This window comes from Pholcus phalangioides, unplaced genomic scaffold, assembly GCF_987345545.1.
Source record: "Pholcus phalangioides strain wild (caught in Gottingen) unplaced genomic scaffold, Ppha-v1.0 ptg000017l_1, whole genome shotgun sequence".
Classification (NCBI taxonomy): Eukaryota; Metazoa; Arthropoda; class Arachnida; order Araneae; family Pholcidae; genus Pholcus; species Pholcus phalangioides.
Window position 1 is genome coordinate 7,988,796 of NW_028301610.1, and position 13,146 is coordinate 8,001,941.

A 13,146-nucleotide genomic window follows, 5' to 3' on the forward strand; every position below is an offset into this window, starting at 1 on the left:
GAAAAATTTCAGAAAATATTTTATTTCATCAATAATTGCAAAATATCTAGTATCCAACAGAAAAGTCAAAATATTATTTATGTTTATTGTACACATCAATTAAGTTATTGATGTCAAAAATCAACAAACTTTTATTAAAATGTGTTCCAAAAGTGAAACAATTTCCACCTCCTCCCACTGTAATTATTGAATTCTTATGCAATAGACTTGAATGATTGTGAAGCAGAATAATGTCATCAGTATCTTGAGCCTGAAAGAAAAAACCAACCATCACAAATAACCAAGTTAAATATTTATTCTAAATTTTATGAAAATGTTAGAAAAAAAACTGGAAAAATGGTTTTTCTCCTATTAATATTTAATGACCTGTAGAAGAAAGAGGGTCTTTTGTGTATAATGAGTGAGCTTAATTAAAACAGGATTATTCTAAAACTCACGAGATGATAACTATAATAATCGCTGCATGTTAACTTCCTGATTTATAGATTTTAGTGTTTATGTCTAACTCTCGTGCTTGTTCTTCAAATAGGGTAAAGAACACACACATCCAAGAATTTTCTTACATAGAAAAGTTCTAATTTTTATTTTGCGTTTGCAGAGCTGATTTTTTTGGTGCGCAGTATGGGAATAAACTACACTGGTAAAATAAATTAAGAGAATTTGGATATTTTATCGAATTTCATGAAAAGAACTGAATGTATAACCACTGCTTCTAGACAAAAATGCAAATCTTGTACATCAAATACGTAAGGGTACACGTGTGTGTAGGCAGAGCCAGTAGAGAAACAGGCTGTATAAGCACGCGTAAGTTAAGACGCATTTCGTTCGCTAGCACACCTCTGCGAATTTCTTCGTGTTATTTTGCAGCAATCGGTTAATTTCAAATTGTAACAGTAATAGTGAGTAACCACCGACGTTTAGATGATGGAATGAGGTGGCGAATTGTGGGGAGGCTAGAAGCCGGCCAATCTCCAATCCAGATTTGTAGAAAGTTCAATTTAACGCCCAGCGCCGTGTGCAATTTATGGAAACAGTTCCAAGATACCGGATCCATTGAGAGAAAGCCTGGGCAAGGTCGTCCAAGCGCCACGACGGCCAGAGAAGATCGCCATTTGTCGATTATAGCGAGGCGTAACAGGAGTGCTACAGCTCTCTCGTGACTTGTATGCAGCCACAGGAACCCGTGTATCAAGGGTGACTGTTTCCAAAAGACTTCCTGAGTTCATTTTAATGGACGAGACCACATAGAGCTCTTCTGCTCGACGATTTTATAGAGAGTGAGGATATTCGCCGGATGGATTGGCCAGCCAGATCTCCAGACCTTAACCCTATAGAGCATGTCTGGGACGCTCTGGGGAGGGCAATTGCAACTCGCAACCCCCCTCTGGGAACCATCCTGGGAATGAAAACAGCATTGCTGAACGAGTGGGACCAATTGCCACAGGAAATGATAAACTGCCTTATTTCAAGTATGAAATCACGCTGCGAGACCTATATATCTGTAAGAGGAGACCATACCCTCTATTAGCCCATTTTTTTGTTTATTCTGCAACCGCTGTTTCATACCTTCCTACTCCAACAAGTGTTACGCACGATCATGCGTGTGTATTACAATTATTGAATGGTTATTTGTTTTGTACTGTATCAATGTATGTACATATCAATTTCATTAAAATCGGTACAGTAGTTCTAGAGATAATCGACCATGTCTGCAAATTCTCTTAATTTCTTACACCAGTGTACAATCAGCAATGGGGTATATTTGCGAATTTTTCATGTACAGAAATATTTTTACTGTGTGTGGCTGTACGCGTGCTTAGCTTAGAGGAAACATAGGTAAGAGTCGTGTGGTTTATTTGTTTGGGCATACATGGTAGTACAATATTTTTTAACATATGAAAGAGCAGAAGCACTGTGATAATGTAAAGCTAGTCAAAAGGTGTAACCATTTTCAACAGAAATTATGTGTAGTAAAGCTTCTGAACCTTTGACTTGTTCTCTTTGTATATTTAAAAATTTTGTCTTTTTAACACTATTTACTGTAAAATTTACATTTAATACTCAAATATTTATTTCCTAAGACCTTTTCATATGCTCCATATAATTTTTATTTTCTTTTTTAAAAGAATAAAACTTTCTTTTTTTGCAACATATGTGAGCTTACTGGTTTTTGCCAGTGTACAAAAAATTAGGATTAGGGTTTTGGTTATAACACAGCCCCCTAATTTCAACAGTTTACTAATATGATCTTAGTTCACCTAATAATTGGTTCAATTAGAGCAATGGCTTTTAAATTTTTAGTGATTCCTAGGAATTGGTGTCTCGAGTCCTGTGTCAATCGTAAATATTTACTTTTCAAGTTTATATAGGGTCAACCTAGGTAGGTGTGGCAGTAGGTTGTAATTTTTTTAAATAATCTTGTAGCTCAGTATCAAACATATTTTACTTTACAGTAAGTTCTGAGATCTCTATATATTATTTTATAAGCACTTCACTCATAGTTGGAAAAACTGGTGGCAGATGGTAGCACTACACATAACAAGCATTACAGAGAAACAAAAAACTTCATGTCAGGTTTCACTATACGTACACGCACATTCCCGCATGTACCGATTCGTTGGGGGTTCCGCGGGGAGGGGGGGTGTAGCAGTAGTACGTAGGGCCTCCAAAAAATAGCTCAGGGATCCATGATGTTCTTAAGTCAGCCACCTCGTTGGGCAATTTGCCTGTTGTGGCGTTGTATTTGTATATAAACAAACATGTTTGTTCGACTCCCGCACCTCGTTGAGTAGCCTCTTTCTATTCGTTGTCTCCCTCCTTGAGTATGTGCGGTGTACAACAATTTTCGTGGCTAGTCGCTATTATGACACTCCAGTACCTCGTGATCGCCTCACTATGTGTTTGTTCCTCCATCACGTTTAAATGGAGCTGAAACGGGTGTGTTTCAGAATACTTTCTGATGAAAATTAATACCAAGAATTGGAAAAAATTAAAAAAAACAATTCTTTTGTTCTCAATGCTCAAAATGTCCAAGCTTTACATATTATGGCCTCTGAAATGCACCAATAAATTTAAAACTATGGTAAAATAGGCATTTATGGCAGAAAAAAAAAAATCCAAAAAGGCATTTTTATAGGAAAGCTTGAAAATAGGCAAAAAACGCATTTAAGGCATTTTTGAACATCCGGGCTCTAGTAATCGAACACAACCCATTGAGAGGAAATTGCATTTCAATTAATTCGGTAACATTTATAAATGATTAATAATAATTAGTGTGGTCCACCTGCTGAGGTTTGAATCATATTGAACAGGCATACATTTCTGACGTACTTTTAAAGCGTTCCATCATATTTATCAAATAAATGTTGATGTGAGAAAATGACCGAAAAAAGGGAAAAGGATGGCCAAATATATTGTTCTATCACTTTGGTTCCCCCCCCCCCCATCTCCGAACGAAATTTCCAGCTACGGGCCTGATTCGATAACTTTGATCATTTTTCGAATCTTTTATTGCTGTTTTTGTTTAATTAATGTAAATTAACAGAAGTAAAGAGATCAAGTACTGGAATTCATACAAATAAAGAAAAACATTTTTAAACACATTAAACTGGATTTGAAAATGTAGGTTAATTACTACAGTATATTCTGCTTATAACGTACCCACTGCGAAAGTTTTCTCGCTTAGTACGATTTATTTTCGTAATCCTAACTTTTATTAACACTTATCGAAATTTCCCATTCAAAGCGTTTTCTCTTCTGCAACGTTTTTCATGATGATTTTTTGGAAAACGCTGTAAGTGGGATTCACTGTATATGAGCTCTTCAATGTTATTACTTGTTTAAAAACAAGAGTTTCTTGCCACAAATAAAATTAAAGATTGCAATCTCAATATTTGAATATTCAAATTCGAAATTCAAAAAGACGCTCTGGTATAGGCTGTCGAATATTAACAACACTAGTTAAGAACAGCCTAAACTCATGGGTGGAGATACGGGGGGGGGGGGCATGGCAGGGTAATGCTCCCCCCCCCCAGTGCCAATGACGGAGCCGACTGATCTAATGTATATGCATATATATAAATTGGTGTCATCATCATGCCCTCCCCTCGCCGTTCATGTCTATCTCCGCCTATGCCTAAACCTCAGATAAAATTTATTCAACAGTAGGCAAACACATTGTCTTTATCAGAAAATGAACTACCAGGACTGTAAGCAACGTAGCCTACATCCTAAATTTTCAGACCCTTGTGCTCTTAAATGTTTCTATGCCTGGACTCTCTATTCATGAAACAAAATATCTCTTTTGTTGGTACTGTACTAGGTGAATAATTAGAGTGAGAGAAAAAAAATTAGAGAAAAATCTTACTTTTTTTCAGTAGTAAAAATTGACAAAATATAGAATTTATATATTGTATATCCATCTTTCTGAATAATTTAGATGGGGAGTTTATGGCTGGAAACTGCTGAAAAGTTCTCAAGCCTCCTTAGGGAGACATCGTGACAAGACAGTTTATAGGTTAGGAGGAAGGCATGAAATTAACACTCCGGAGGAGTGTCGAATTGCCTCGCTAAGGGGCAGTTATCATCTAGAGCTGTTCATGCTACAGACCAGATGGTAACTCCAACAAGAGGGGAGGTTTCCTAGGGGAAAAATTACTAGATTTCTTTTGTGGTGCCCCTTTTCGTTTGATGCCCTAAGCATGTTTTTTTTCTTGGTTTGTAATATAGCCCTGTTATTCTTTAATGGCAGAAAGAAAGGCCATACTTTTTTCAGGGGTAAAGAATGCGACCCCCATCTGCATACTCTTTTCCCCCCTTTAAAATAAGTTAACGCCATATCTAATAACACTAAAAATGATATTATAAGGTCTTTAAACTGAAAGCGTCCTTTCACAATCAATAGTAGTTTAATGGGGAAAAAATTAAATTTTAATCAAAAATTTCCAAAACATCTGCTGAAAACGGAAAGGGTTTCGTTTGGAAAAATTGCGGCCCTTGAAATTTGGAGGCCCGGAGCGAAGCACCTTTCGCACCCCCCTAAGTCCGGGCCTGCCCTAGTGGCTTCTGATACATGCTGATACAAAAAATTTTCGAGCACCAACTTAAGAAAGTCTCTTCCATATTGATCTCTAGATGAAAGGTTCTCCCAATCAATACCTGGGTAATTGAAATCCCATAGTATGAGAACCCTCTTACGCTTACACATGTAGGAAATTTCATCATACAACTTGGCGATCTAGTTTGGATCCCTATTCAGTGGATTGTAACAAACCCCAACAATAAGTTTATGATGTCTTTTGTTCTCAAGCTCAACCCATATGGTTTCAATATCACTTCTCTGCACGTTACACTCTCTAGCCTTCAAACATGATTTCACGTATATCAACACTCCACCCCCTTTCCTATCAGATCTATTTCTCAAAAAAGTATAGTATCCTGAGATGTGTAAGAAAGATTCATCCCTATCGTTTGCTCAAGATTCTGTAATGGCTATAAGATCCAGGCCCTCCACAATTATCATAGTTTTTAAAAAATCTTTCTTATTACCCAAGCTCCTGGCATTTATTAGCACACATTTCAATTTGCCCAGAGATTTAGTGTCAATCAAGAAGCCATCCAAGTTAGAGGTGGGTAATTCCCCGTCAGTACTGTTGTGATTATCATTAACTAACCCGCATTCCCGACTACGTGGTCTGGGAGTAAACCCCCCACCCCCCAGATAATAAAAAAGAAGAAAAAGAAAATAATCATTACCTACTCCAAAAATACTGATTCAAATAACACTACTACGTGATTATTATAGAAAATATGTCTGTACCTCACTACCGAAAGAACATAGTTCCAATTTTTACATTAAATTGTGTCATCTTAAGTGTTTATCAATGAAGCATTAAGCCCTAATAATAGTATTTCTTGTTACAAGAAGAAACAAATTATTGTAACTCCCATTGAGCTCCATGCTGAAAACAAAATTTTATCGGCTCTTTTGTAAAATAGGGTTTATTGGATTACCATTCTTTGGCTCTTATGTATGGGTTTGGGTCTATAAGTATTAAAAAAACTGAAAAATACATTGTTATCTTTTTTTTACGGAATATACATTTTACAATATGGCAACATATTTTCTTGTTTATAGTTATCTTGTTATAAGTTGAAAATTCTTACTGGCATGAGCAATTCTAACGCAATGAGAGACTCCAAATTAATTATGGCTACAAAAGGAGGATATCCAGGCAAATCATTGATACCCCCTATGAGTATCAGATGTTTGTTCCAGACATGTGAAGTATGAGAATATCTGTAAGAAATAAAAAAAAAACTACTTAAAAACATCTGACATGCAACAAAATTCTTCACATGGGTGAATAAAACATTTTTGTGAGAAAGACTGATTGAAAATCACTGACCATTCATGCACATTCACTTTAGTTTAAGGGGAAAATAACCCTTTTTCCCTTCTTAAGAATTATATCTGTATGTTGGGACACCGTGTCACAAAAGGGAAATTTTACAGGGGAGCCATTTAAAGATTTTTTTTAGTATGTCTTTCTATGGAGCTCGCTTGTTTTATAAAGTGAAATTGAAATAAGACTTTAAATTATGTGGAGTTACACAATGTAAAACAGACCAATTTGTATGTTAGTATGCCTCTTGCAAATGATTCTTTTTGAGTGTGCCAATACCTTTTAAAAACTACTGTTTTAACTTATTAAATATAGATAAAACATGACAAACCAATACCTACATAGATCACTTCAATAAAATTAAATTTTAATCTTGATGCACGTGAATATACCTTGGAAGCAAGCCTTTTACATTCAAATGAGACCATGAGCAGGTTTTCACTTGTAAGATATAAACATCATTCAAACACTTTTCTTTAGCTGACAGACCACCAGTAATGATAATCTGTGAGTTTCCATAATCTACTGAGCTGTGTGAATGTCTAGGACATGGAATATTTCCTTGCTTAGTGATCTGAAAAAAACTAACACACTATAAATAAACACTAGGTAAAATTTTCCTAAAGTATCTTACAAGATAAACTATCATTTCTATCATTAAAAAAATCAATGGTGAGACATTGGTGTTGACATGAGTGAGTGTAGAAGATATGTTACTCAACACCAACTGAGCTGAAATGATCCAAATTATTTTATTAATCCATTTAAAAAAAAAAGTTGTTTTAACTGAATACTTAGGCTGAATGCATTTTCTCACTAACCACTTTATGGTAATTAAACTGAAAGCAAACATTATGGTCATATAACTGAAAAAATTATGATGGCAAGAATCCCAGTTTTTATCCAAAGTAGTACACATATTTTTACCTCTTCTATAACACATGTGTTTGTGTTGAACCTTAAACAGTCGTCTGTGGCTCTTTGCAAGGGTGTACAGCCACCAAAAAAAATAACAAACTCAATGCCTGAAAAATAAAATTTTCAATATAACTAAAAGTTGTGACAAAGTTTGTTTCAAGAAAGAAATTTTGTTAGGGAAATATAATATATAAGTGCTTTACATCACAGTACATGTTCATGTGAAAAACCATAGCCCAGTGAGTTTCATTAGCTCCTCTCAAAAAAAAAAAAACCAAAAATTATCATTAAATGGCAAGTAGTAAAATGGATGGAGGATAATAATGTATTGGCCAAAAACCCAGCATTGGTTCAATAAGGGAAAGTCTGGTGTAACCAACCATCAATCTGTTTTGATTCTGTGATCATATGACTAAAGCTTTGAGAAAAGGCGAAAATGTTAATGTTGTATACCTGGATTGGATAGAATTGTGGTTGCAGGATAGTTCACAATGAGTTACAGTGAACAGGGATTTTTTTTTGATTGGACAGATGTCACAAGTGTAGTCCCTCAAGGAAGTGTCCTAGGTCCCATGCTTTTCATTGATAAACTCAATTAGGATATTGATGGGATTTTCATCAAATTTGCAGTTGACGTCAAGCTAATGGGCATAATTGGGAATTGAAAGGATAAGAAGTTAATCCAGACCAACTTAAATAAAATTTTGTCATGGGCAAATGAGTGGAGCATGACTTTCAGTATTTACAAGTGTGTGGTTGCTCATTTTAATTCCAGCAACCCACATTTCACTTAAGAGTTGAATGGTAAAATTATTTCTGGATGAACTAGGCTCACAGATTGGGGATTCTCATTGATAAGTAGCTTAGGTTTTCCGAACATTGGTGGTGGTCAAAAAAGCAAATAGAATACTCGATTTCATTCTAAAACAGGTCTCTCTGTGTTCTCCCAGAGTCATCTCTCCACTTTTCCGAGGTTTAGTTTGTTCTGGTGTATGTATATAAAATATGATTTTGAAGATCATATCTTTGGATAGATCATAGGTCAGAAAGATATAAACTGGGCTGAGGGAGTGTAAAAAGGGGAAGGGGGAAGAGAGAGAGAATGCCACTAAAACACTAGCGGGTATGCAGGGCTTGAGCTATGAAAAGAGTTTTGATTTATTAAATATGTTTTCTTTGGAAGAATGTAGGCATCAAGGAAGTATGATAGAAATTTTCAAGATTTTCAGTGGGATTGATACCATGAAATATTGTAAGGCTGCTATTCAAATGCTTCGACAGGTATACACCAGTTTCGGTTGTTAAAGATGATTTCAGGTTGTTGTATTGCAAGGAAATTTTTTTCTAAATGGGTTGTAAAAATAGCTCACTTTCTGTTGTCATGACAAAATGACCCCCCACGATAGACACTTTTAAAAGGAAATATAATAAGTAGAACCTGGAAGTTCAAGCAAATATAAATACAGTGCAATCTCTCTCTGTAATGACACTGTGGGGAACTAGAAAAAATATTGTTGTAGACAGGTTATTATTGCAGACAGTTTGAGCATTTGCGCTATTTTCTATTGAATAGAAATTCCACAGGGACCAAAGAAAATATAGTATATATATATATATATATATATATATATATATATATATATATATATATATATATATAGACAGTATCATTGGTTTCACTGTATATGTATTTCTTTATTATACACAGATATTTATTTTTTCTTATACTTTTTGATTTGCCTTTTTTTCCCAGTTACCTTGTTAGGTTACTTGCCTGTGTTACAACAGGTTTTATGTTAGTGAATTTTCATTGAAATTCACGAATATGTATTTTTTTAATGCAATGGGTATCTTTTGTGTTCCAACATCACATAAAAACAAAACTAACAATAAAATCTGCCAACGAACCAATATTTGATTTATAAATAAAAATGGGAAGAGAGAGAGAGAAGCTATAGGCAGTCTTCCCTCTAAATATAAGTCCACTAAAATTAATAATTAAAAAGGCTGTCATTTTAATCAAAGAGAGTAGAAATTATATTTATCCTACTCCCTGCAAGACTTTCAAAGGCATTTGTTTCAAATCCTCAATAGCTTGCTTTACTTATGGGACAGAACTGGATCTGAAGTTATTTGCACATACCTTATAAACAATGAATCCTTAAACATTTTTCATATGGTTTAGGTCAAGCTAGTATATTGGCTAGTCTAGCACCTCCAATTTACTCCTTTTTGTAAAAAAACTAACCATTGTGTGGTGTTGTTGAAACTAACTGTGTGGTGGCTCGGTTCATATCCTACAGGATTTCCAACCCTAACAGCCAGTTGTCATTGACACTACAAACTGCAGTGTTTTCTTGTTGAAAAATTCATAGTTTCACCAAAGTTTTCATATAATGGGCAAAAGCAGGACTTATAACTAGGATTTTTGCCGCCCGGGGCAAACATGATTTTGCTGCCCCAACAACTTTAAAATCCTATAATTTTATTATGGAATTCTATAATTTTATAACATGTTCTTTGTTCCTACCTAAAACTGCCACCCTCTAAATTTTGCCACCCTGGGCAGTTGCACCCCTCTAGTTCCGGCCCTGGGAAAATTGTCCCATTTCAGCACATCTTGATAAAAATAAATAACCATTCTAGTTTATCCACATCTCAAATATAAAGACAAACTCGAAGAAAAAGTTTTTCAAATTTTAAATATATATAAAATTGGATTATGCATAGGTAGTACTTGAAGACTGTACACAAAGGTCTAAGAACATTCACTATTCATTTAGCTTTGAAAAAACTATGTGAAGTTATTTTTCTCATGCAGATGCCTTGAAATCGTGGAGTCTAAAATCAAATGAATTGACTGTTTTGTAAATTTCCAGGAAAATTTATATCAGTGTTAAGATGCAAATCAATGATCTTTAATTATTTAAAATATTTCTATCTAAAATATTTATCTTCAATTATTTCAAAATTATTATCAAATTATTTTATCAAAAAATTATGATTTTATTCTAAAGGAACAGAGAATGGACTGAATGGCCAAGAAAAATATCAAAAAGAAGATGGTGCCATTTTTGTTTGTGTTTATTGCAATAGTTATCAATAGGGCTAGGATTTTAGGACAACCAGCTTTAGCTGGAGTTGCTTGTGTACATGATATAAAATAGAAAGATCTTCAGTATTTCATTTTCTTTTAAATTCTCGCTTTGCCAAATTTTAAGCTCTTCATTTTAGCCTTAGATCAGTTTTTGTCTTTTTTTTATAGTGCCCCTTGGTGTTTTAAAAACTTATGTTTAAATTTTGGGCAGTAAGGAAAGAATTAAACTATTTTCCATAGAAACCTATGGGAAATCAAGTTTCAGCTAACAAGCATAATTCTTGAACAAATTACCTTTGTTAGCCAAAGTATCGCTGTATTAGTAGCGTTATATAACAGTGTATATAACGCTAGTAGCATTATAATTTTATTTTATTACATTTTTTAATTTTGAGATTATGATTTAAGTTTCCATTCTTTTTCAAATTTCATTGACTTGAGAAAAGAGCCGAATATTTTTACCTATAAAATCAAAGGTATGAAGCTCTTCTGTGGTCAAATCGAATAGAATGCCTCCCCGCACCAGCATTCTGGCATCCTATGCTGAAGACATCCCTTTGTATAATGTATTGGAGGTAGAAATGAGGTTTTGATTCTCCCCACATTGTTAGTAGGTTTTATGAGGATTACTTTTCAAATTGACTATACCCATTATTACCTTTATCTCTTTATTTTCAGTATTTTATGCATTATGTTCCACTCTTAAAATGAGTGTACAAGATATAGACAAGCATGCATTAACAACAACAGCTTTTCTAAGTGATTTTTTTTACCATAAATGTGCTGCACACTCAATAAAAGATATCATTCATTTTAAATTGATTTGAATGGGACTCATCTATTTTTTTTAGTTCTTATTAAATGAATTTCTTCATTTATTGTGACTGTACAAGTTGTCTGCAAAATATATAAGATTAGAGAGTAATACCAATTTACCATTTATGAAAACTACTGATGCAGAATGGCGCCATCGTGGTTCAATACAGGCTTTTTTTTCAGCAATGAAAGATAAACCTCTTTGTCCCTTATTTGATCTCACATCTTGCAATGAACCAACATAATTGCTCAAAGACTTTCCAATAGGATATAAAATAATTATATTGCCATATAACTTATTGGGAGATGACCGTCCTCCAAATATCAAGATTCGGCCAAAACTGATAGCTGTCATAGTATGGTACATGATTTCGTCTAGAAAAAGAATAACAGTGAATGAAAATGCACCTTTAAAATGGGAATTTTTCTGTTAATAGCTTTGCAAAAATGTTAGTCAAAACATATAGATAATCATAAGTTAAAGCGCACGCAACTCATGTTTTGCTGTTTAGAGAAATAGGTTCAATATAGCACCTAAGTTATATATATACACATGCTTGTTAAATTTATGTGAACAAAATCCTTCAATCTTAACACCATGGATAAAAAAAAAAGGGGATTTTTGCAAACTAAAAATTGTGTGTGTGTGGTTTTGACAGTATGAGAAAACATATGCTGGTATTGAGTCCCTACCCTTACAATGTATAGAGCTACATACTGCATCATTCTATGAGCTAATTTGTTGCAAAGCAAGGCGTTTCACACAGACTTTTATTGTTGCACCCAGTTTTTAAAATCAATTTATGAAAAATATCTCTGATAACAAAACTTGGTTAATTGAGGTCCTACTGTATTTTGAATGCAAATGTTGAGCTCTATTTCCCGATTCTAGAAGTTTAAGACTTAACTGAAGATGACCAGTAAACTTATACTACCAAAATCTTGCCCATTTGAACTGCAAAAGCATTGATGCAGTTTTATGGACATGAGTGAAATCTTGATGTCAAATGAAATTTCCATTTCCATGCAAGCCTTTAATTTCTGGAATCAGAAAGTAGAGCTCAACATACATCTGCATTCGAAGTAGCCCTCTGATGGATGTCTCTACTTTCTGATTACAGCAGTTGGAAAGTTCCCATCAAGAATTTGGCCATTGAATTTTTTTTCTCTTCCGAAAAAGTTTTTCCACAGTAAGCAGCAAAAAAATAAAAAAAAACACAATATGAATATACATTCTATGCATACACCTTATTGCCAATCTGACACTTTCAGTTTGTAAGGTAAATATAGTCTACAGACATATCTGCAAAACACATGATAGTACAACACTGAACACATTGCCAGATTCAACCAACACAACTCACCCCTTTAAGGATGAAATTGCCCCAACGAGTAGGAGGTTCTGAACAAGGGGAAGCTATCAAACAATCCACAAACCCCCAATCTATAACATTGAGGCAATTTACTACCATTTTACCTCAGAAGAGGCAAAGTGGGACAGAATTGTGTTGCCGTACATAGAACATTGTGTGCATAGTGTTATAAATGTTATGTGTAATATATGCTTTAATAGTAATAGAGTGCTTCAATCAATCTTCCAAATTCGTATGTCATGCATAGCATACAAATGCACCACATTAGCACTTACAGAGCACCCTGTATATGTGTTGTCTTATTGCAGTTGTATATTGTACTTGTGACTTGGAGCTGGAAACCACAGAAACCAACGTAGCTCAGTGGAAGGTGTTGACAAATGTTCGCATGTGAAGTTTTACTTCTTTTCATGTGATGAAACTCCAGAAAATGTTTATATAGTTAACCATAAACTTAGCCATATAGTTGTCTTTAAGATTTTTTAATTAAAGACCTTTTACTAACCTTTGATGAAACTAATGTTTTGAAAAATTTCTG

At 34.3% G+C, this 13,146-nt stretch overlaps 1 protein-coding gene across 4 annotated transcripts in view; it reads right to left on the minus strand.

The window, feature by feature from the left end:
• Window positions 1-13,146, minus strand: part of LOC149072185 (tRNA wybutosine-synthesizing protein 4-like) — a 47,500-nt gene continuing 34,354 nt past the window's right edge. For 2 of the 4 annotated variants that reach the window (XM_089246480.1, XM_089246478.1), the window contains 5 exons: window positions 11,356-11,610; window positions 7,332-7,429; window positions 6,797-6,978; window positions 6,166-6,298; window positions 34-250 (listed from right to left, as the gene is read on the minus strand). In XM_089246480.1, coding sequence (XP_089102606.1) covers window positions 74-250; window positions 6,166-6,298; window positions 6,797-6,978; window positions 7,332-7,429; window positions 11,356-11,610 — 845 coding nt within the window. In that variant the 3' untranslated portion in view covers window positions 34-73. Of the gene's footprint in view, window positions 251-6,165; window positions 6,299-6,796; window positions 6,989-7,331; window positions 7,430-11,355; window positions 11,611-13,146 lie in introns of those variants that run through there. The other 2 variants (XM_089246479.1, XM_089246481.1) reach the window with 2 other exon arrangements.